Source organism: Eupeodes corollae, chromosome 3, assembly GCF_945859685.1.
Source record: "Eupeodes corollae chromosome 3, idEupCoro1.1, whole genome shotgun sequence".
Lineage (NCBI taxonomy): Eukaryota > Metazoa > Arthropoda > Insecta > Diptera > Syrphidae > Eupeodes > Eupeodes corollae.
The window spans coordinates 12795998-12820657 of NC_079149.1; the positions used below are offsets into that span (position 1 = coordinate 12795998).

Consider the following 24660-nt stretch of genomic DNA (forward strand, 5'->3'; position numbering starts at 1 on the left):
AGATATTCAACACTAATCTTGTTCCATTCTTCTTAGAGTTGAATTTTAAGTCCACTTATTGAAGTAACGGGGTTTTCACGAACTCTTCGATCCAATTCATCCCACAAATTTTCAATGGAATTTAAGTCTGGGGATTGCGCAGGCGTTCGGATAACTTTTGGACAATTGTAGAGTAGCCACTCTCTAACAACATGAGCCTTATGTTTCGGATCGTTGTTCTGGTAAAACTTGACACTGCGCAAAACACCCATTCTCTCAGCACTTTGTCTCAAATTTTCTCTCAAAATTCTCAAATATTGTTTTTTATTCATAATGCCGTCGATGAAAACAAGATTCCCTATGCCTTTTGCAGATATGCAACCCCAAACCATGACGTGCCCGCCGCCATGTTTGATAGTTGGTTTTAAATTTTTGCCCTTTAGCTCTTCGTTAGGTTTCCGCCAAACCATAACCCTTCCGCCTGAACCAAAGAGATTAAACTTACTCTCGTCGGCAAAATTACGTCGTTCCATCAACTTGCATCCTTGTTTTTATGCTCCTTCGCGAAGTTGACTCGAATTTTCCTGTTGCGCATATTAATGAAGGGCTTCTTTTGGGCAACACGACCATTGTAGCCATATGCTTTGATGATACGACGAATGGTTGATGCAGATATTTGTTTTTTGCGTTCAACTCTGACTTCTTCAACTATTTTTGGGGCACTTAAATGAGGATTAGCTTTGATCTTTCGTACTATAAGCCGTTCTTCTTTCACCGTAAGTTTTTTTGGTTGGCCCAACTGCTTTTTTGGCTCGATTCTTCCTTCATTTTTGTATCTCCGGACTATATCCCCGACAGTGTTTGGCTTCATATTTAATAACTCTGCAATTTTCTTGTAAGTTTCACCTTTTTCGTGTTGAATAATCACAAGTTTTCTTGCTTCAAGACTCGAATTTTGTCCTTTTCGACCCATATTTTATTTATTGAATAATTCTATAATGTTTGACTTCTAATTGCTTTACAAATGTAACGCAGAAAACCTACAGACTAGTTTGGTTTAATTTTACATTAAAAAAAAACAAACCGTTAGTCTTAAGAAATGTCAAAACAAGCAGAGGAAGAAAAAACCGAATATTAATGGAGCGTTTACATTCAGCCTTTATGCGTTTACATAAACTTAGCGGAGGATGGTAAATGGCGGATAATTTTTGATCAATTGTAAAGAATATAGTCATTCATAAATAAAATAAACAAATACTAAGATTTATAATAATGTTTATAAGTGGAAAATATGAAAAAAGAAATTGCATGATAAAAACCGAATATTAATGACACTCACTGATAAATGGCAACAAAAAAGAATATATATATTTTTGGAAGAAAGCAAGTTTCAAAACAATTTCGTACATTTTTCCATGAAAGCAATAAAAACCCTCTAAACTATTGTGTTTTGCTCTTAAATGTGGCATATTTAGAAAACTGTTAGAATCCTGTAATGCTTTCATATGAAGAAAGTCTACTAAATTAAATAGTTAGATTATACCTTGCCGGAAAATAGCGTTCTTAAATAATTTAATAACTAAAGTCGTCACTTTAGCCCTTGAAATGTGTACATTTAAGGATAAGATGCACATTATTTTATTTAAATTTTGTTAGCCTTCTTTAAAGAACATTTTTAAGCGGTAAGTAGAAACTTGTCTATATGTTTAGTGCGTGACCTCTACCTGATCAAAAATCTGGATCCACCCTTGATTATCTTTGATACATTTTGTGCTTTTAAGATAAGACAATTCCAGACGTAGCATTGCCCGCTAGAATCCCAGATTATTTAGAACTTATAACAATTATTAAAACGCATTACTTAAATTTCACTCACTACATTTATTGAGAATTTTCGTTTTTATAATTTCTTTGTGTGATCCATGGCGTGTAAAATGCATGCTTATATATTCTTTGTTCTTAATGTATAGAAATACACTTCGATCTCCAATATTAAAATGGAGATTTTGATTGATTAAAGTAAAATACAATACAAAAACATTTCTCCAAAAGGGAGACAAAAAATATTATTTTTTGAAAAGGAACAAAATTCCATTTCGGTGCTCGGTATAAATAAATTGTGTGTATATAAAATACGTGTTTTGTTTTTGTTTTTTTTTGTTGTTGCAATACATACATATATAAATATATAAAGTTAAAAGTTATATAAAAAGAAACAAGAGTATCCTCTTTTATACAAAACAAAAATAAACACAGACGGATGTTTTTTTGTTCTGGTTCTGTTTGATCATAATCAGAAATTGATATCACCCATTTTCTTTTTTCTTTTGATACATATTTTGTATTTTGATTTCGGAGAGATCTCTAGAGAAGATTTTTGTATTCACTTCTAGTTGCGATGTTTCTCTTAAAGTTCATCCTTAAGAGGAACCTTACAAGTGCATTTACTTGTTTGTTCGAGTTTTTCCATGCCTGGCAGGACTACAATTGGTGACAATAATCTAGTGCTCCATTCCTTAAAACAAAATGTTTGTATTAATTTAAATAAAGTGGTCAAGTCTCCAAAAAATTACCTTAAAAAGTGATAGATGATAGCAAAAGATATTTTGAGGCATTAGATGTTCTAAGGCAAATGCACGACCTGCGGCTGCTATTTCTTTGGCGCGTTCATCATTTTCCTTGGCCCATTTTATCTTTTCCAAAAGATCACTGAGGTCTCTCTTGAATGGCACGTAATGTTTGTAGGCAACGAGTTTGCTATAAAAATGTTCGTAAAATGGCGAGACTTGCTTGAAAACAAGCGCATCTCCACCTAAAAGATAAGGGAACCTATAACTGGCCACAGTTCCGTCAATATTCAGCTGATACTTGTACTGCAAATAAAAAGAAGTTAATTCGACTCAAAAAACGAAGCCCCATTGATGCTCAACTCACTTTAAAGAAATCCATAAACGAGATATGGGCAACGGTTGGACCATACTTCTCCTCCTCATCACGGAAGAAGAAGAAGTTCGTTATGGATGCGTTGATGAGGTCCGGATGTTTTCTAGCCAAGTCCAATAGATCCAACCGTTCACGGCGTGAGTCTCTGCCACGCCAGAAAGCCTTCTCTTCCTTGCTTTCCCATGGATAGCTTCCCCGTTGGACTGAGAGCATGTCCAGACTCACTCTGCCCATACTCTCCAAAGTGGATTCGGTCAGATCGTATGTGGGCAGGACAATGTCATGGGAATCATCGCTGCCACACCAAGAGAATATCGGATAAGGCCCGGAGGTCCTCTGCTGTCCCCCTTTTTTGGACAATGGCCAATCACCCAAATTCAAATAGAACTCCATGTCAGGCAGGACGGCTACTCGGGCCAGCGAGAGCAATGTAGCATCCATGAACATCTTGAAACCTGTGTATTTCCCATAGCACTGGCGATAGATTTGTTGCCTCTTCACAACATAGTGGCACAAGGAAACACTACTTGGCATATTGTACCGCTTTAAAAGATTGTCTCGAATGGCAGAGAAGTTGACTCGTTTGAAGGAGTGCAAATCCCATTCAATCTGCTTATCACTCCTCGGGCAATCGTTGTTCATCAGCCAAAGATTCAGATCTTGAGGACAGTTGCATTTCTCTGAATAAGTCGTCTCCCTGGTGTAGTATGGCGATTCCGCCACTTGGGAGCCATTGTACTTGATTTCGATTTCCATGTTATCGCACCAATCGGCTATGGCATACCGGACAATTGATGAACCATCACCGCGGTCGATTATGTTGACATGGCTGCGACATCTTCCGTGCGGCGAGCTTCCCTTAATGTTTACCAAGAATTGTTGCTGTGGTGAATGGTCAAAGCTAAAGAGACGATTTATTCTTATTTAAACTTTTTATTTTTACTAAATTTTCTTACTTTTTTCCATTCTTGTCGACAGCTTGAATGAAAAAGTAACGCACTGGTAGAACAATTTGATCTGGCTTCAAGCCGGGACCCCAAACAAGTGTCTTTTCTGGGTCGACAATGGGAGTTTCAGAGTTAACACAATTAACAAACAATAAAAGCAAAATGTAGTTAATCATATTTTTGAGAATTTTTGTATTAAATTAGAATTGTTTTGGGGATAAAATTCGAAAAAAGAAAGGAAAAGAAACAAACTACAACCAAAACCGGGTTTGAATGCAAGTTTTTGTTCTCTGGAGTCCTTTTCATTTGTCAGATTGACATTTGGTGGTGGTGTAAACAAAAATGCGGCTGTCAAAATTTTGAGTATGATTCAAAACATAAGGGTGCGTGATGAGATGTTTGAGTAGTTTTAATTTATTTTATATGACAGCGAAATATTTGTCATTACATTTCATTATGTGGAACTGACTCATATAAGAATATTAGATTTGTTTAAATAGTTTTTCAGTTGGCAGTTCTTTAAATAGTTGAATATTTTAAGGGCGTTGCACATGATAGCGAACAACGAATGGACGAACAAACGTGATTTTACATATTTCAAAAAGTCAATTTCAAACAAAAACACATTTAAATTATAAGAAACCTATTGACACTTATATTAAGATAATAAAATTTGCATTTTGTTTTCTAAAACAAGACAATTTTGTAAAATCAATTTGGTAGTAACGAAAAGCAGTGTGATTGCTACGAACTGTCAAACTCTATTCGCGTTCCACATACCATCCACACTGCAACTAATAAATTGTTCGCGATCAACTTAACCTCAAAATCTTGTTTTTTTGTTGAAAAGGGTAATTATAAATTTACAATTCATCGCTTTTTGCCAATAGAAATAAAGCTCATGTGAAAGAAAAGTCAAAATATGCGAACATCCACTGTTCGCAGTTCATAGCTCATGTGCAAGATGCTTTAAAGTGTGGCCAGTCAAACTTTGACAGTTAACAAATTAAAAAATCTTAGATCTGTTCCTTTTCTCTGAGTTTCTGGGTTTTCTTTGCTATAGGGTGCAATGACGTCTCAGGGATTTGACGTCTATGTAGTTTTTAAAAAAATCCCCAAAAAACCTATTTTTTTACAATTCAAACAGGTAATTTTTTGGTTCGTGAAATATTTGGGGACAACCATATTTTGTACTTTTTTTCAAACTTCTAAAGAAAAAAAAACTTCGTCTAGATTTAAAAGTTTTTATATTCATTTTGATGTTAAAACCTAAAGATCAAAACTTATTTGAAGTCAATATCTCGGTTTGTTATTCTCAATATTTTCGACCAAGAATTGTATACCGAAAGTTTGGCCCTTAAAACGTTAAGAAACGTCAAAATTTACAATTTGACAGATCGGATAGAATATAAATGACTACATTCAAACTTGTGTTGAATAGAATATCTTGCATACTCGAATTTGTTAATGCATTATAATTTGGATAGTTAAATTGAGAAAGCTTTTAAGATTCGGCGACAAACATCTTCTTCATCATCTGTAACATTTGAAATCAATCTTCTGGTTCCTTCAAATTCAAGTATTTTGTTAATCAGCTGTTCTATCAAAAAGTCACTTATACCAGAAATTCTCGGATGTATTGAAATGTAACTTTTGCCATATGTACACAGTTTAAGTCACCTTTAGATCTAACTAAAGCAACGAGCAAAATATTGAATCGCTCTTATAAGACTGGCTTTTATAAAATTATGTTATTTTTATAATCATATGCATTTATAATTTAATAAAATTTGATTATATTTTTAGGGCTTTTCATGTGTGGATCTCTTAAACGTAGGTATGCGTCAATCAGGAGTATTCTATTTACAAATTCGTGGGACAACATATTGGTTTTTGAAAGTATTTTGCGAGCAAGAAATAGCTGATGGTGGCTGGACGGTAAATATTAAGAAAATAAAAGAATATACTCAAAAGAATCGATATCAGCATCATATAAAATATATTTCATTTTACATCATTTTCATTTTGTTTTTCTGTTCAAAAAATTTCTCTCACGTATTGTCGTATATACCTCTGATCAAATTTATATTAAGGTTATTCAACGTCGTGATGACTTTGGCGAGCCACGAGAAAACTTCAATCGGGATTGGGCCGATTACAAGAATGGTTTCGGTGATCCAGCGAAGGAATTTTGGTTAGGAAACGAAAATATCTACATGTTGACCAATAACGAAGATTATGCTTTACGTGTTGAACTTGAAGATTTTGAAGGAAATAAAAGGTAAGAATTATCATATAAAAAACGAAGTCTAAAACTAAATTTATCTTAAAATGATTTCAGATACGCTCAATATTCCCACTTTAAAATACATTCTGAAGCTGATTACTACAAGCTTGAGATTGACGGTTATGAAGGAAATGCTGGCGACTCCTTAAACGATCCCTGGTATGGCTCAAACAATAGTCCATTCTCCACTTACAACAGAGACAACGATCGAAGCTCTCTCAACTGTGCCAGTATGCTAAAGGTACACGTTTTACTTATTGTTAACATATTGACAGTCTTTTTTCTAACTGTACATATTTTTCTTGACAGGGTGGCTGGTGGTGGAAGTCATGCGGTCGTGGTCTTAACGGTCTCTATTTGCATGACCCTCAAGATCTAACTGCACGACAAGGTATTGTATGGTTCCGTTGGCGTGGATGGGACTACACCCTAAAGAAGGCGACCATGATGATCAGGCCCCGTGCTCCGCAGCCTATGAGTACGGTGACGACGTCATAAGCTTTCAATCGTTCATTTATTTATTTGTAAAGGAAAATTTACAAAAATCAAAAATCTAGAAGTATTTTTTCGAATATCGAAGCAATTCACTTAGGGAAAAAATCATCACATCGATTATGACATTTAAGAACAAAATAGTATCGAAATTTCATTGAGTATGAAAATTATGAATGGCGATTCTAGACCTGTTTGATATTTTTGTTTTCATTTTGGAATAGTAGATGAAATTTTTATTTTAGCCAATCACAGTTAATCCGAAATAGTTTCTTTTGTTATTAACTTATTTCTTAAAAAAAAAAAAAAAAAACAAAAATGCACATTAACTTTTAAGTTTTAGAAAATTATATTTATAGGAAAAAAATTTAAACAATTTTTTGTATATTTTGCATATTGGCCGGATCTGTGACAATATTAAGAACTTTATTATGTTCGCCTTGAGACATATTTAACACATCATCAAGCAAATGTAGGAGATTACTTTCAATTTTTTCGTTTTTTTTTGTAATTATTGAACATACAGTGTAAATCCGCTTTGAGGCTCCTGTTGTAACTATTCCTATGAAATACGTAAACCTTATTTAATAATTTAATTGAAATCTTTTTTTATAAAACACACATTTATATTATTGCTCTCTCTCTCTCTTTCTTGGAAATGAAGACAAACAAAATCTTATAATTTGCTAAATTCGAATTTTGCACCGCGAAATTTGATTTTTTTTTGTAATATTTAGATAATTTTTATTTCTCATTCATTATAAATTATTTTCATCATAAATTCACCGCATAAATATCACACAATGTTCATTCAACGAAAATTTTAAAGAAAATGTAAGCAACTGTCAAAAAAAGTGAAATTTTTCATGAGTTAATTTCACACACTCCAAACCACACACAAACACATACACACACGCGCGCGCGCACGCACACACACATGAAACGTCATGTTCAAACTTTGTAAATATTCGTTTTGTTGTAAAGAATTTATTTTATTATTTTTTTGTTTTTTTCTTTTTTATATATAAAAGGATGGAAAATGAGAAAATTGTACAGTGTTCTGTTTTGTATTATTTTAAATATTTCATTTAAGAATAAAATAAATACATATAAGTTTATACAAAAAATGATGTGCTGTTTTATTTGTTTTCAAATTTGCTGGAACAGTATTCTAGAAAATGGTATTGAAGAGCCTGAGAACTTTAAACAAATGTATTTTTTAACATATGGGGAAATGAACAATAAAATGGAAGCTGTGCTCTATTTTTCAAAGTAAATTTCCATAATTTGATTGCGCTTATCTAGCGTTATGATGAATTGCCAAACCTTAATGAACAGGAATTACAATAAAGTCTGGCCTTTTCAACTGTCATACCATAGGGAACAACCATCGTAACTTCTCATGCAGGTAAAAACACACCTTATATGATCCATGTTCAAAATTTTTGGTGGGCTAAATGAGGTTTAACCGTGATTCAAAGCTTTTACCTGTAGTAAACGTCAATTTATATGCTTACTCCTTAGTTGAAGCTCATTTAACTCAGCCAAACTAGTGATTTGAAGTCGAAAATATGTATTCTAATAATACTACAAAAATACATTATCCAGCTTATTGGACACTGACCGAATAACAACGAAGATTCATTAAACAACAGGAAACTAGACTATGGTTTTACTGTAAATCAATGCTCTTTTTCGATCTGAACACAAGCTTTCTAATTTCACCTTGAATGCACTCATTGAAAAATGATTTTCCAACTACAACCAACTTCACTTCACTCATACTTGGCACATGTTAAACAAACGTCAGATATTATTTCATTCAAAATTTTGTTTTCAATAAATTAATATTTCTCGCTCCAGTTTTTTGCAATAAAAATAAACTAAAAATGTCTGATAATGATTCTGGTGATGATATGGATGATTTGCAAGCCATCCTCAATGATTGTGCTGCAAAAGAAAATCCAAAAAACAAAGAAAAACCCGTAAAAAGTGAAGCAAAACCAGACGAACCATTGGAATGGATTCGATCCGAGGAAGAAATTCGACTCGATAAACTTATTTTTGGCGACAAAGAAGGATTTGTGGAAAAAATAAAACAATCTTCAAGTCAACCAAAAGACGAGACAACAGAATTCTCCACGACCAAGAAAAGAAAACCAGCATGGCAAGATGAAGATGACGAACTTAAGACCGAAGGTGGACGCAAACGACGAGGCAAACCTTTGAACGAGCGCTTGAAGACCCAGTTCGAACGTATTGTCAGCACTCCCAAGTGGGCGGATCTGGACAGAAAAGAAGAAAACGAAGATTCCGATGAGGAAATCCTACAAACAGTGGGATTTATATCTAACGCCAAGTCTACTGCCCTGCCATCCCACGATTTAAACTTTAAGAAGATGAAAGACCTTAACAACAAAAAGGAGGGTCCCATAAGCAGCATCCAATTCCATCCCACCAGCACAGTAGCTATGGTAAGCGGTCTGAATGGCATTGCCACCCTTTACTCCATCGACGGCCAGAGGAACGATAAACTCCATAGCATTGGCTTTAAGAAATTCCCCATTTACTGCGCCAAGATCCTCCCATGTGGCACTCAAGCCATGTTCGCTGGCAACACGAACTTCTTCTACTCTTATGACCTGATGCAAGCTGCGGAAACGCGTCACCTATTGCCCAGGAAATTGTTTAATATGAACAATTTTGAAATTTCCCCGGATGGCAAATATTTTGCAGCCAATGGTCGTGGCGGGGAACTTCATCTGTTCGACCTGAAGAGCAAGGAACTAATCCATACATTCAAACAGGAAGAATTCACTCGGGCTATTAAGTTCTCCTTAGACTCTACTAAAATCATTTCCTCATCCGCCCGATCCACAATTAGCATTTTCGACATCAGGCAAGAACGTGTTATGCACACTTTCCTCGACGACGGTTGCATCAAGGGCCGTTCGATGGCCCTGAGTCCCGATGGGAGGATGCTGGCCACTGGCAGTGCCGAAGGAGCAGTCAACATTTACGAATACCAAAAAGTGTTGGCTTCCCAGGCGCCTCTACCAGAGAAGACATTCTTGAATCTGACCACGTCTATAACTAGACTTAATTTCAACCACTCGTCGGAGATTTTGGGCATTAGTTCGAATGTAGTTCGTGCAGCTGTGAGATTGGCCCACTTCCCCACTGGAACAGTGTTTGCCAACTTCCCACCGTTCAACAATAATTTGCGTTCTGTTCAACAGATTGAGTTTTCACCATCGAGTGGTTATATGGCGCTCGGGACAGCAGAGAAGGAGGCAATGCTCTATCGGCTGAAGCATTACAATAATTATTAGTAGTTTTTTTTATTAGGTTTACATTTAAAATGGCTTTGTTTTTTTAACCACGTACATAATATTTTGGAAAGTATTGCCGCTAGTACCTGGCTCCTTGCTGTACGAGAATTTATTTTGTACTGCTGCGTGTTAGGCAAATTAACTGAAAAAGTTTTTGACCATAGATTATTATTGATTTCAATAATGAGAAATATACAAACATTTATATAATTCTACTGTTTTCTTTTTGTTGAGAAGGGAGTTTTTTAGCAAAAGGATCGATTAAGTATTGTTTACTTATGGGATCCATATCCAACTCTCCGGAAATAATAATTTGGGTCTATACGGAAAATAGATTGTGAGGAATGTAAGGAAATTTCTTGGAGATAAATGCGAAAGTGACAAAAGTGCTCTTTAAAAACCAATTTCAGATTTTGACATAAAAAGTAGAGTTATACGTAGAAAAGTAGACTCCATTAGATATACAACGTTAAATTCTTGCAACAAAGCGTGTTTTTTTCGTATCGACCAGTCTCTTCTTCGTTGGATCAGAAATTACCATTCTTTCGGTTTAACAAACGTATTCAAGCGTGTCAAGTCTGAAACTTCAAAGTAAATGCTGGTATGCCGCAGGGCTCCGTTTTTTCTCCGACACTCTTTTGATTCATAAACTATGCCTTGTCTGTAAATTCTAGTCCAATCAGCTTTTCGTATTCGTCTCTAGATTCACATTCTTATGATTCGGATTTAGAACTTCAACGGCAATCTATTATAAGCAAGACCTCTTCTGAACTGGCTGTAATTAACAGAGCTTTCATTCATCTGAAACTTAGACATAACTCTTATACTTAAGCAGATGTTCTTAAAAGAATATTAATTCTTTTGGACCGACTGAATACTATAACTGAACGATATTTTTTTAAGCAATGAGCCAGTTACGTTCAAAATCTCAAGCAATAAGATTACCTTTGAGCTCAATTTTGGATGCACTATGAGACATAGAGACTCTTTTTTCAACCACACATCAAGAATGTTCATTGCTTTACCCAATGTTTTATCCTATAATTTTTATATTCAGAACCAATAATTTGGCTGGCACTATAGCTCGTAGGGAACCAGGGCCTAGAGGCTAGAGTCTTGGAGGGTTTGAGAAACTTCCAACCATTTCTGTGTGCGAGTAATTTGAAGAATTGTGAGGACGCAAAATCTGTACGGCGAATTAAAAAAGCACTTTTGGGCGATTTGTCAGTTCTTTGAACGAAGTATGTACTTGTAAAAAAGATGTTAGGTGGCAAGAGCAGGCGCATTAATTTCAGACCACCTGACATGACAGTTAAATACAGGAGGATTAATTTCTTGTGCTTAAGTTGGTAGCGCTGGCGTTTGACACCTGTCATCTGTCATGTTTGCCAATGAACAAGTTAAAATTAATTAAAACTTACCAAAAACAGTTGTGGTTCAAATGTTGATACTATTAGCGCATCACTTGATGAAAGTAGTCGTCATTAGTATTGACGGACTACGCAAGCAGACAGTAATGTGGTGAAGTGATTTGGTGATAATGATGACGTTAAGCCTAAAAGTGGAAATTATTCTAATAATTAAAGTTTATCGATTTCTTGGATTTGCATTCACAGTATTTTAACGTGTCTTGGATGATATCGGTTTCCAATAAAACGGTTATCCAATTTACAAAATATAACTAATTTTGGCATTATTGCGTGAGAAGTTTCCTGTTCGCTTTATTTCACATTTTGACAACTTCAATTTTCTGACATAACCATGCGACCTAGACACCATTAGATTTTTCTCTGTGATGCTACGCAAAAGATCTTGTTTATTGGAATAATAACCGACCTCTAGACCCATCAAAATCCAACACTACTGGGGCTAAATTCAAAAAACAGCCCAAAGTGTATGAAATAGTGGCGTATCTTCCTGAAGCAGTCATTTGGATGATATGGTTTTTTGACACTTAGCGGTCAGTTATAGCTGTCATTGGGTTTGATCATTGAAACCAATCAACAATCATTGACAGTTTCTAACATTGAAGAAAACATAATAGAGTAAAAATAAATTAAAACAAAAGTTCTGGGTTAAAAATAAGGTATTTTTAAAACTCGTTAGCTTCTTATACAAAACATAGAAAACCGATTTTAAAAATTCGAAACAAAATGTTAAACCAATGATATCTTAATATAAAAATAAAATTTGTATCAAAAATGGATCGTTGTTTTGAGCAAGCATGACAGTGGGTTAAAATGTGAAAAAAATGATTAATTTCAATTAAAATAGTGAAAAGTAAAATAAAAACTCACGTTATCAAACGCACCTATTGACTCAAATGCATCGAACTTCATTTCTACGTCAACTTGGCACCATTGATTACGTCACTGACAGCTGCTTGCATGCAAAAGAAAATAACAAAACCCAATTTTGTTTATTTTCTCATCTTTCTTGTGATTCCTAATTCCTAAATACAACCATTTTCTTTTGTTTACAAAATAGAATTACAATGGAAGAACAATTAATTGAATTTGTTAGAAAACACAATTGTTTATATGATAAATCAAATCCACAGTACAAAATAATTCCCCTAAGAGACAAAAAGTTCGAAGAACTATCAAAGAAACTAAACATTCCAGGTAGGTAGCTCGATGGATAGATAATCTTAAGAAAAAGTAAGGAAGATTACAAACAAGGAACGGGAGACCCCTCGATTGTGTTGTTGATCCTTAGTTCCCTTTAGACGTCAGGTGACCTAAATAAATAACCTTTGTGGAAGATCACAATGCCCTGCTCAAACCATTCTCATTTCTCATCCCCCGACATCTATTTACAAAGAGTGATATTTCAAGATCAAATTCTTGAATCAGTAAAGTAACGGTTATAATCTTTTATCCGTTTCTCTTAGCCTCAAAACTCAAAGCCCGATGGAGAACTCTACGAGATACCTTTCACAAAGAAATTAAGGCAGAAAGTTTCGATTGTACCTCAAGTACCAAAAAACAATGGAAATGGATGGAACATCTTAGGTTCCTACAAAACGTTAATCATTCCAATTCAAGGTTTGAATATCATATATCCACTTAAACAAAAAAATACGTTCAATATCATTAATAACTCTTATCCTATAGCACCCCGATTCCAGCAAGATTTTCTGGTCGAAAAAGACGATTTGCCAACATCACTGGAGAAGAAGACACATCCAGAGATGACTTAACTTTATTGGGAGATAATTCAGAGACTAATTTTACCGATGAACGAACATCGACAATGTCAATTGCTGAAAGCGACTCAAAAACAAAATTTGAACAAACGATAAATGAGTCAAGGATTCCAATGCTATTCATTCCACCAACCACAGCGATAACGCCGACTATGACAAATGGAAATGGTACTTCTATTGTACACTATGATGCCTCAACAAACACAAGGTCTGCAGTTCAACTATTTTTTGAGAGTCTAGCAAAGCAAACAGAAGACGCTAATATTAGTGCGAGAAAATTCGCTCAACTGCAATTGAAACTTTTACAAGTTTTTAATAAAGAAATATATGATATATGAAATTAGAAAAAATAAGAAATAAAATAATTTATAAATCATTTAAAAATCCGTCTCTTGAATGAAACAGCAATCTCAGGAAATCCATCGCAATCAGAAAGTTGTTACGATGAGTTCTGTTTTAGTTTTTGTCAAAATTCGTCAGTTTCCGATCACGATGGAATTCAAGATAAGGCTAGAAAACAACACTGTTGGCAATTTTTCTCTTCGGCAATCAAATAACACTTTTTTCATGAGGTAGGCAAGTATTTCCTTGAGACACATGAAGTTATGTTTTGTGTGTGCTTAAAGTGTTTGGTTGTATTTAACATTTTCAAAACTTGATATGATAGAAAAACTATGAGGCTAAATTTGGCCTAATTTTGCCAACCAGTAAATCTAAGTTGGTATCAAACGAGGTTTCGAGGCGGTATGATGGACAGATCAGGATTTGTTTCACCTGTTCATCTAAAGCTGTAAATGCTTCTAATATAGCACCGGTTTTGTCCACCATTGGAAAGACCTGTTTTGAAGATAGTGCATTACAGGTTAAAATCACTATTTTTATTGATGCTGCTAGATTTATGGAGGTACTTAAGCTGAGAAACTATGGCTGCTCTTTTCTTCCTCCGGTGAGCTTTTTCTCTTTCCTGCACTTTTTATGCTCTCATCATACAACGGGTTCTTAGTATATATATATATATATGTTGTCCGGCTGCAAGTACAGCAGCGCTTTAACTCCTGAAGCATAGGGCAGCAACAAGATCCTTCCATCTATCTATTGAATACCTTGAGACCGAGCCTCCTTCAAAAATGATGACCTCTAAGCTGTTTTTGGTCTTCCAACGCGTCTATTACCCTGAGGATTTCATTGGACGGATTGTTTTGATATATTGTCGTCAGGTTTCCGCAGTGTATGGCCTTTCCAACGCCATTTCCGTTGCTCATGTCTACGTCCAATTTTGTCTGTCCTATTTGACAGATCAACGTTAGATATGGTTTGCGGCCACCGGATCTTCAGAATAGAACGGGGATTGGTACCCAGATGATTGTTCGAGTATGATTTGCAAGGTGTTGAAGTGGTCGACGCACGATCGGCAACTGCGAAACCCTGCTTGGTGCCTATAGAGGGTAGACTCGATTCTGGACTTAATCCTCTCGAGAGTAATAGTTTCCATTAACTTCGGAAAACGGACAAAACTGTGATACCGCGCCAGTTATTACAATTTTTTAGGTTTCCTTTCTTTGGTAACTTTACAATAACTACATCCTTCCAGTCCCTTGGGCAAGTTTCACTGTCCCAGACATCCTGCACGAGTTTAAGCAAAATACGTGAAGCTCCCTCGGGGTCTGCTTTTAGGAATGCTGCGGGAACACCATCAAGTCCAGCTGCTTTGTTTTTCTTTAGAAAATGTATCGCATTACTTATCTCTGCACTTGTTGGCGTACTGGTATCAATACCCCTACAAGATCTGAGCATGTTGTTCAATTGTGGATTAAATTCTGCATTGTGGTCATCATTTAGCAGCGCACAAAAGTGCTCCTTTCATCTTTGTAGCTGATCTTCTATCGTCACTAAAAGGTTGTAGTTCAAATCTAACACAGGATGGTTAGTGTTAGTGCTACTACGCTGTCTGACAATGTCCTTACTGATTTTATACAGCTCCTTTGCGTCCCCTCTTCCTGCTGCATGTTCCGCAAGTTTGTCCACAATTGCCCTCTTGTCACGTCTCACACACCGCTCCACTGTCTTATAAGACGCTCTATACTCGTTTCGTAGAATCAATTTCCGCTGAGCATCATTTTTAAGTGTTCTTCGATATGTGATTTTGTCCCAGGGGTCTTGGATATCCAGGAATCTCTGGCTCTTGTCTGTCTGGGTATAGTTTCAGTTCCAGCTTCCATGTAAGCCCTCTTAATTTGGCTCCACAAAGTATCTACCGATAAGTCAGTATTTTGTATGTTTGATGCTTTGTCGCCGAGTGTGGTGACGAAATTACGAGGGTCATTTAGAAAGCTTGTGTTGAATCTTAGTCTCCTTGATAAACCCTCTGAACGACGCTGTACAGCAGTGTTCGTAAGCGAAGTAGTAAGTGATGGTCACTACCTGCATCAGCCTTTCTTTCGTTACGAACATCGCACAGTGACTTCCTCCATTTCTGTTGTATAATGAAGTGATCGATTTGATTTTTGTTTCGAACATCGGGAGATTCCCAGGTGATTTTGTGGCAGGTCATGTAGGGAAATAAAGAACCCCCAATCACAAGTTGACGAGCGTTGCAGAACTCGACAAGCATATCACCGTTTTCGTTACGTTGACCTAAGCCATGCTTAGCCATAGCTCGTTCGAGGCCTACGTTATCAGAACCAATTTTAGCATTAAAGTCCCCCATGATAATAATGATATCGCCCCCTAGAACAGCGTTGTACACCGAATTTCGATGAGGATAAAAAGAGATCTTTTCGTCCGCTGAAGCCTCATTCGTTGGAGCGTAGCATTGAATAATGGTGACTTTTCTGATTTTCGAGCTAAACCTCGCCGAAATCAGTTTCCAGGATATAAGACTTTTGGTAGCTTCTTGGGAAGGGTTCTTAGTAGTCTCAGCTAATCCCTTATGATATCGGGGTACTTATTCCACTGGTTGTTGACGGTTGTGGCTCTACATACGGCAGAGAGTAACCTCTAGCATTCTTAGGTCAGGTGTAGTAAAGTATGCAATGCTAAGTTTCTTACTTTTGGAGGTCTACGCTATCTTTTCGTTCGATGGAAAGAACTTTATCAGAACTAGAAAGTAGACAGAGTCCCCGAAAGGTTCCCATGTCTATCAAGTTTAATGCGTGCCTTGAGCCTTGGTTGGAGGTTGCACCACTTTAAGAACGCTTGGTTGCTGCGTGTATTCTTGGCCTGGGCAACTTAGTACTACTTATCACCATATAACGAGCTGCAGCAAAGTCGTTTAGTCGAAAGAAGTTATTTATTGTCATTTCGTGGAGGTTGTGCTTTCCAATTAATAGACCAAAGATATTCTCAAGATTTGACTCTTTGATTTGATTTTCCCCCATTCCTCTACTAACCACGCTTACTGATGCTTGATTTCGGTGATCGATAGGAACCGAAGCTTTATCAGTGACTAGGCCCTTGCCTTTACTAAATTACGTTTCAGGTCTCCTTGAAAAAATGCAAATCATTATTTCGAAAGCTTATAAAATAAACTTACCGTTATATCCATGTCTGTTTCTGGGCATTTCTCGAGATCATTTTTCAATCCACAATAGTAAACATCTTTTCCTGTGTCATCATAAATATGGTTAAGTAAAACTTATGAAAACTGTTATTTGCTGTTTTTTGTTGTATAAATTTGTCTTTAATTTAATCTATATTTTGTTTTTGTTTTTAGAACATGAACGTACTTTTCTGTCAATTTATGTATAATATTTCTTAATATTTCTGTTTTGTTTTCGTGTTATTTTGTTTGTTTTTGTTTTTAAAGTTAAATCTACAAATGAAACAAATCACTTTGGCTAAAAACCTCGTGAGTTTTTGTTGTCCTATTTTTTTGATCTAAGTGCAATAAATTGGACAGGATCTACCATTATGATTATGGATGTGCGTTGTCCGTGGCGATGATATATTCCACTCGTACCAGACTTTTTGTTTTGAAACACATCGCCAGAAGTTAATTTCCACAACTTCACCAGCTTTGAGATCTATTGGTTCCTAGAAAAAACAAAAATCCCAATTCTCATTTTCATCTTTGAGAGAGAGAGAAGGTTTCTTCAAGAACTTACTGAAAAAGGGAAATACATGGGAAACCATGAGAGCATTCCAGGTGTATGAGTCGGAGGGTTTATACTCAAAAGTATATCTTTATATAAAACAGTATCGAAATATCCAGCGATACCATTTAGAACACAATCCTGAGTGACATCGAACGACAGTGACTTATAACGTGTATTATCAATTATTTCATCACGATTCGGATGATGGAATTCGAAGAGTGCCTGTGGCAAGCCTATGTGATAAACATTCTTGAGCAGCACAACGAATCCACTCTCCGCATGATTATTGTAAGTGGCTACCATATCGCGTGCAAAGGTCTTGTGGTTGTTTATGGAACGCACTGAGTTGTAGAGTTTGGAGGACATCAGAGGATTTATGTAGGATGTTGATTTACATGGTATACTAATGCCATCTTCTTTGAGTAGGGTTTGGGCGCAATCAAGACATTCGGGAGAGAGTTCATTGTCACCGAAGGAGCCAAGCAACTCGGAGACAAGAATATCGCCTTTCTCCGGAGGACTGAACTCACGCATGTCCTTCGAAAATATTTGAATATCTAACGAGAGGTTTAATAAAAATAAATTTTGTTTAGATGATATTAGGACAAACCTTTGCCACTCCATAGTTTCCTTGTAATGGCCGTTAAGGTCCTCACAGCATTGGGATTCTTTTCAATTATGTAAATGCGAATTTTTCGTTTTGTATTCTCTGCGGCATTCAAAGCTGAACGAACTAAAGGACCTCTTCCTGCTCCTAAAACCATTACAGTTGTCTACAAGAGATTTATAAGAAAATAGTGAAAAATAAATTTCAATTTTGTCTCACTATCGTTTTGTCAATTTTGTCTTCTGGAACTCTATCCGTAAGAGCTGCCTCTATAGCGTCTTGGTAAAGTTTGTACTTCACAGGATCTTTTTCGAAAGATTCATAGGTATAGCAATCCAAGTTGTCATACAAGGGTTGAAGGGGGATCTCCAGGACATCTTCAAAACTAAAGAAAAAAGAAATATCAAAATGTTTATTATGTGTTTTTGTTTATTTCATCATCAATAATACATAAATAATTTAAAATATTAATAAATAGAAACAAAATTATAATTAATTATATACCAAATACGCACTGTGAGTATATTAAAAAATAGAGGGTTTAAAAAGGAAGTTTTGGTGTAAATTAGTTTTGAATTATTGAACATTGCAACGACAGGGAAAGACAGAGCTTGGTGAGACATTCTACATTCGCTAGTTACGATTAAAGAACAAATCTTTGTACATCATAGCAAGGCCTAAGTAGGGATCAAGGGTAAACTGATGAAAATTCCTTTAAGCACGAAAAGTATGGTTAAAATGTTTATGGGGCAGAAAACAAGCAATCGGCCATTAAACTAGGTGAAAATGGTTATGTAAGAAACTTTACTACGATGTCTATGGTTTTACTGTCACCAGAATTTTAAAAATTCTTCTTTAAAAACTGGCCAAGAGGCTTAAGTAAAATTCTGGAGTACCAGCCAAGGAGTGAGATACACACATATGATTGAATAGCCCGATCAGAAAGAGAAAGACATATTTCCTGTATTTTCTCAGAAAACTTAAACATCTTGCAGCATTTTTGGCGACATCTCCTAAGTGATCATTTCACAATAGGTCGCTGGTTGGTGTTACTCATCCCAAAAATATCGAGATGTTCATTGATGCAAGTTCTTCTCGTAGTTAGTTTCAAGGGGAGTATATCACGACACAAGACAGCATTGGGCGATTTTAAAACCAAGCTAGGAAGAGGAGACATCTTTGGTGGAATAATCGGGAAAAACAGCCTGCACGGCAACACTTCCGACGACGAATTCAGGCTCATAGATTTTGCTGCGGGGCGCTTCCAGCATCATGGATGTACGAACCTTCCGAGGAGCTAACATCGACTCGGACCAAAATCTCGCTGTAGTCAAGGTAGCGCTTCGGGTTTCCAGACCCAAGGCAAAACAGGGAGGTGCTGGGAGAAGGTACAACATCGAACGGCTACAATCGACAGAGGTCGCCAAATCCTTTTCCGACCGAGTTACAAGTAACCTCTCTCGAAGTTCTCTGCCGCCAACACAATGTATCGAAAACCAGTGGCAACATTGCCAAAATGCAACCTCTAAACTGCACAAACTATACAGGAATCAGTTTACTTAACATCGCCTAAATCTCCTCTGCCGTAATATGTGAACGTCTAAAGCCCATCGTCAATAACCTCACAGGTTGTTATCAGTGTGGTATTAGACCAGTAAAATCCACAGTCGATCAAACATTCACATTAAGCAGATCCTTAGACGTAACTTTGAGGTAGTCAAAGACTTCGTCTACCTAGGCTCCGCTGTAAACCCAGAAAACAACACCATCGCTGAGAGGAGGAGAAGATGGAACGACGAGCTGTAAAGCGACGTAGACTTAGCCAGAAGGGTAAAAGTCCAACGACTAAGATGGCTGGGTCACGTAGAACGCATGGAAACCAATGCTCCGGCCCGGAAAGTCGTCGAATCCACACCCACAACACAGTGCAGTAGAGGAAGACCGCGGATCAGGTGGCGCGCAGAAGTGGAAAGTGACCTCACCCAACTTGGAGCGCGAAACTGGAGACATCTAGCTAGTGACCGGGCTGGATGGAGAAGTTTGTTGGTTGAGGCCCTAGTTCACTCAGGACTGTAGTGCCAAGTAAGTAAGTAATCGAGCTCACAAAATGAGTGTCATTGGAAACCACCATCATAACTGAAGATTACTTAGTGTTACGCACATTTTTTTAGAAATGACCAGACATTTTTACTACCTTTAGGGCATTGAAGTATTTTGGCCGCAATTTCTAGCTTGTTTGAACTTATTCCGGTTTTCCTCAGTGAGATTGGCTTTAAAGATACCGAAACTTACACCTTTGATTCTAATAACCTCTTTAGAGCTCGAATCGAACCATGAGTTTTCTTTGGGTTTGAAAGATTTTACCCTTTTTAGGATAACATTTCCCATTCCACAAAGAATTTAGTTTGTAACCATATCTGCCCTTGTGTCTACGTCACTGTCGAGGAAGCATTGTGATCAATTAAAGTTCCTGAAGAAGTCGTTGAGACCGTTGGCTTTTCAATATAGTCAAACGGTACTCGTAGGGGTTTTCACTTCAAGTGGGGTTTTTGGCATGAGAAATTAGCAGATATCACACAATGGTCTGAAGGAAGAAACAATTCTATAGTTGGCAGATTGACCTCCCGCAACGTCAGGAACCCGAGTTGGCTTGTCAACTAACTGAGTCAGGTGGAAAAATAAGGTAGACGAAGAGGTTAAAAGACATTAAAGACCCGCAACTCAATATGCCATCTTTGACCCGTGATAGACTGCTAACGATTTCTATTGTCCAACTTTAGAAGTCACTCACAACACTACCCAAAAGTAGCTTTGTATTTTTCGCTGTAATGTTTTCATGTTTTGGGTTTTTTTGAGTAGGTTTAGTAAGAATACTGTTATAAAGTTCTTCGGACAGCGGGTCGAATAATCGGCTTATTAAAGACTCAACAAGATGAAACCTTATCGAGAAAAGTATAATACTACGATCCATTCCTTAGAGGCATAAAAAAGTATTAGAAAGTTGACAAAAACTTAAATATCCATGTCGAGTGACTTAGTGAGCATTAATCTTTAATTTTCTACTTACTTTTGTAGTTCATATTTGTCAACGTGGGATTCCCTCAGGTTGTTCAGATACTCAGCATACTGCTTGAGACTATTGTCGTTCTGGTCGGCGCTCACAATAAAATTCACATAGCCTTTCAAAAACAACGCAATTAACTCCTGCCACGCTTTCGGCAGAACCGGGTAATTATGACGATTCCGTATGAACAACGAAGATGGAATGATTAGGGCTTCAAGCGGTTCACCCAACCACCGTCGAACAACTTCCTTCGACGGCCTATCTTCACCCAACTCGAGAACTACCCGAATTTTAGGATTAAAGTCAGCAGCCCAACGAAACTTATTCCACCACTTCCAAGTGTCATCGTTTTGATAGTTGGCAATAACATCGTCGGAAATGTCAGACCTCCACACAGCTGAGGCTATTTTCGTGGCAACCAATGGAATTTGAACTAGAATTAGACCTGCAAACAAACACACAAACCATAAGTTCCGCCATCTCTCAAGTACTCTGGGGGACCAAGATTAAGACACTTACCTTTGATTTGTCTGCTTACAATCCTCGCTAAATTAGTGTTGTTGTCCGACTTCAAACGCAACATCGTATAACCCCCATAGTGCAAATGTTCTGTCCATGACAGGTCTTTCTTTAGAATTTCCTCACTATTCTGGCGAACTTTGGGGTTCTTTGAATCACAGTCAATTGTGTCCGAGAGCAAAGTGATAACCTTCCCGTTCCATGCATCCGCACTCAGCACCAAATCTGAGTATGAGCAATCGATGTGCTTGGACTTGAGGGGTTCACGTTGAAATTCAAGCGGAACTTCGGTGCAATTGATTGGCGCTGCAATTGCTGTAAAACTATTCGCTTGAGCTTTCTCTAAGAACTTGGGTAGATTATCAAAATTATTGTGCATTAAACAAAGGTACGGCATTTTGACTTATTTTTGTGCCACAATTTATCTATTTTACTTAATGGAAATTCGTGGGAAGATGTGAAATGTTTATAAAGTTGGAAATTGACTCGCGAGGCGCCAGAACCTGATCCACTCCTTTGGTGTTAAGTCTAACCCAAAAAAATAATAAAAATGCTTAGTGGTTTTTGTTGATACGACGGACTTTTTCAGTGATGCCGGCATTTTGGCATTTGTCATGTGGCCGTGTTATCGATATCGATAACTTAAGTCAATTCACAACGAACTCGTTCAGTAAAGGAAGGAAATTAAAATTGTTGTAAATTTAGCTTTTTTTTAAGAGATTGACAACTTTAAATAAAATTACAAAACAGAAATATTGTTGATATCCATTTTTATTATCTTAGTGCGATGGAAAAGGCTCAACTTTTCATTACCGCAGCACAAATTTCGACTGTTTTTTTTTTTCATTTGATAGATATGTGCGAATAAATAATAACTATAGCAATTTAGAACGAAGACACATTTATTTCTATTTTAAACTAATTTTCAAAGTTCACTTTTTTACTTACAAAACACGCAAAAATGGTTGATTTTGACATTTCTTCCATTATTTATGTTCAGTGTTGCCATACTTGATTGTTTTTGTTGGGGATTCCTTTGATTTGAGTGCTGAAATGAAAAAAGCACTTTGCATATACCCAAACTCACTCCCACCCCAAATCCTATAGTGATCCCAAGCAGAGGGGTTTCAAGGAGCAGCATGCCCCGTTTACATACCTAGCTGTTAGTACGCCGTGTTATCGATTCAAAAAACTTGTTTTAGGCTCAAAAAATTAAATACAAAAAAAGTAGGGTTAAGTCCCAAAAAGAAAATATTTTTTTCTATGACTTAAAGGTGTTTCCTCGCCTTAATATTTAAAACATATTCTATTGGGACCCCTTCCTTACTGTAGACAAAAAATTGGAAGGAAAATCGAGCTGCGGTAATGGAAAGTAGCCCCTTCTATGACTTCAATGTTTTACAATATTGGTGAAGGTTTTGCATTTACTGTTCGTAGTTCACAGGTTCGCAAGAAAAACTTTAAAAATCTTGTGAAAATAGATAATTACCCAATGTTTCACAATAAATTCAAGGCCTCAAAGAAGTTATTGAGAAAATATAATAATTATTATTCAAGGAAAATTCCATGAAAACGATCAATCTTTGTAAGAAAATATCCAAAAGACACTTTTGACCGACTGACAACTTTCAACTGAAAAATTGTGATATTTAACGAATTCTCAGTTTTTTTTAATTCATGTTTAATTCAACAGTTTTACTTGAAGTAAATTCAAAAGATTTCATCTTAAATATGGTATTTTGTTGGGAACTTTTATTTAAAAATTATTAATTTGAATTTTGAGCTGAAAACACATGTGTGTTATCGATATCTTTCCGATATATACTAAAATAAAAATTCTTGGCATCACTCTTAAATGATAAACTTCAAAGTATAGTTTGACACAAGCTACAAGCTTGTGGCTAAAAAAGTAACATCAAAATTCATCGCGGTCTTAAAGACAAAACATCTTAAAATTTTCATTTCTTTTAAATTGTTGTAAAGTTTTAATTAATTGATTTGATAAAATGAATTTCGGTTCACAACCAGCTCAAGCAACAACCACCCCAAGCTTGTCATTCAATTTGCCAACACAACCAGCTCAGCCTTCACTAACATTTGGCGGATCAGGCGGTGGCGATGCTGGAGGTATAAAACCAACTCTTGGTGGTCTGCCGGCCACCACCATTGGCGGAAGTTTCTTCAGCACACCGGCTACAAATGCACCCACAACTAGTGCATCCGCCCCAACACTCAACTTCGGTTCCGCAGCACCAACTGTAGCAGCAACGTCTGCCCTAACAACCTCAGCAGCCCCAGCTCTGATGTCTCTGCCCAAGACAACAACCACCGGTCTGACAAACTTGACCACCGCCACAAAGACCACAGACTCAAGTGCAGCTCAACAATCGTCAACACAAATGACCTACAATCAACTGGAGGAGCACATCAACAAATGGACTCTCGAGCTGGAGGAACAAGAGAAAATATTCACCGATCAAGCGACACAAATCAATGCCTGGGACAAGATTCTGATCAGCAACAATCAGAAGATTCTCGAGCTGAACGACGCCGTGCAGAAGGTAAAGACTGACCAACAAACACTGGAGCAGGAACTCGAATTTATTGCCACTCAACACACCGAACTGGAAGAGAGCATTGTGCCGCTGCAAAAGGAATTCATGAAGATCCCACAAGTCGATATGGAACGGTCGCAGACATATTTATTGGTCGAGAATTTGGATACACAGCTGAAACAGATGTCTGAGGATCTCAAGGAAATCATAGATAATCTGAATGAATCGAATAAGGGTCAAGATAGTACAGATCCAATTATTCAGATTGGAAAGATTTTGAATGCCCACATGAGTTCGTTGCAGTGGATTGAGACATCCTCGGGAGTTATATCTAATAAATTGGATGATATCACTAAGATGCACGAGTCATTCAAGAGGGATTCGGAGAGATCCTTTAGATCTGCGTATTACAATTGATTTGTTTGATGTTTTCTTTTTTAATTAGAATGTTATCAATTCGTTCAATATTATAGTCTTTAAAATAAAATGAATAATTTTCTGGAAAATTGTTGTTTTTGTTTTGAGTTTGAAAGGCTTCCTGTAGGGCTTCACCCAACAAATTCTCCATCTAGCACATTCCAAGTGGGTTTAAGTCACTTTAAATTTTTTTAACAGGACCGGGATGATAAGGTT

General features: G+C 36.7%; 6 protein-coding genes across 6 annotated transcripts in view; 4 read left to right on the forward strand and 2 right to left on the reverse strand.

The window, feature by feature from the left end:
* The window catches only part of LOC129951651 (tenascin), a 164719-nt gene extending 156943 nt beyond the window's left edge, over positions 1–7776 (forward strand). The window contains exons 6-9 of the mRNA XM_056063899.1: positions 5676–5807; positions 5963–6150; positions 6211–6397; positions 6466–7776. Of these exons, the coding sequence (XP_055919874.1) occupies positions 5676–5807; positions 5963–6150; positions 6211–6397; positions 6466–6654 (696 nt within the window). The 3' untranslated portion in view covers positions 6655–7776. The remainder of the gene's footprint in view (positions 1–5675; positions 5808–5962; positions 6151–6210; positions 6398–6465) is intronic.
* Positions 1841–4178, reverse strand: LOC129951655 (protein O-glucosyltransferase 2-like). The gene is made up of 4 exons (XM_056063904.1): positions 3879–4178; positions 2914–3823; positions 2553–2852; positions 1841–2494 (listed from the first exon to the last, which is right to left on the reverse strand). The coding sequence occupies exons 1-4, from the start codon at positions 4043–4045 to the stop codon at positions 2387–2389; spliced, it is 1485 nt and encodes a 494-aa protein (XP_055919879.1). The 5' UTR covers positions 4046–4178; the 3' UTR covers positions 1841–2386.
* A 667-nt stretch (positions 7777–8443) lies between the features above and the next one.
* Positions 8444–10190, forward strand: LOC129951657 (U3 small nucleolar RNA-associated protein 18 homolog). Its single transcript, XM_056063905.1, has one exon. It carries the CDS (start codon positions 8538–8540, stop codon positions 9978–9980), a length of 1443 nt encoding a protein of 480 aa, XP_055919880.1. The 5' UTR covers positions 8444–8537; the 3' UTR covers positions 9981–10190.
* A 2129-nt stretch (positions 10191–12319) lies between these two features.
* Positions 12320–13557, forward strand: LOC129951659 (uncharacterized). The gene is made up of 3 exons (XM_056063908.1): positions 12320–12604; positions 12874–13027; positions 13097–13557. The coding sequence occupies exons 1-3, from the start codon at positions 12475–12477 to the stop codon at positions 13524–13526; spliced, it is 714 nt and encodes a 237-aa protein (XP_055919883.1). The 5' UTR covers positions 12320–12474; the 3' UTR covers positions 13527–13557.
* A 3266-nt stretch (positions 13558–16823) lies between these two features.
* On the reverse strand, positions 16824–22054 carry LOC129951653 (protein arginine N-methyltransferase 5). The gene is made up of 6 exons (XM_056063901.1): positions 21473–22054; positions 20957–21398; positions 18109–18274; positions 17893–18055; positions 17292–17839; positions 16824–17220 (listed from the first exon to the last, which is right to left on the reverse strand). Exons 1-6 carry the CDS (start codon positions 21867–21869, stop codon positions 17065–17067), a joined length of 1872 nt encoding a protein of 623 aa, XP_055919876.1. The 5' UTR covers positions 21870–22054; the 3' UTR covers positions 16824–17064.
* A 1294-nt stretch (positions 22055–23348) lies between these two features.
* On the forward strand, positions 23349–24533 carry LOC129951658 (nuclear pore glycoprotein p62). The gene has a single exon (XM_056063906.1). It carries the CDS (start codon positions 23479–23481, stop codon positions 24442–24444), a length of 966 nt encoding a protein of 321 aa, XP_055919881.1. The 5' UTR covers positions 23349–23478; the 3' UTR covers positions 24445–24533.
* Positions 24534–24660: the final 127 nt, after the last annotated feature.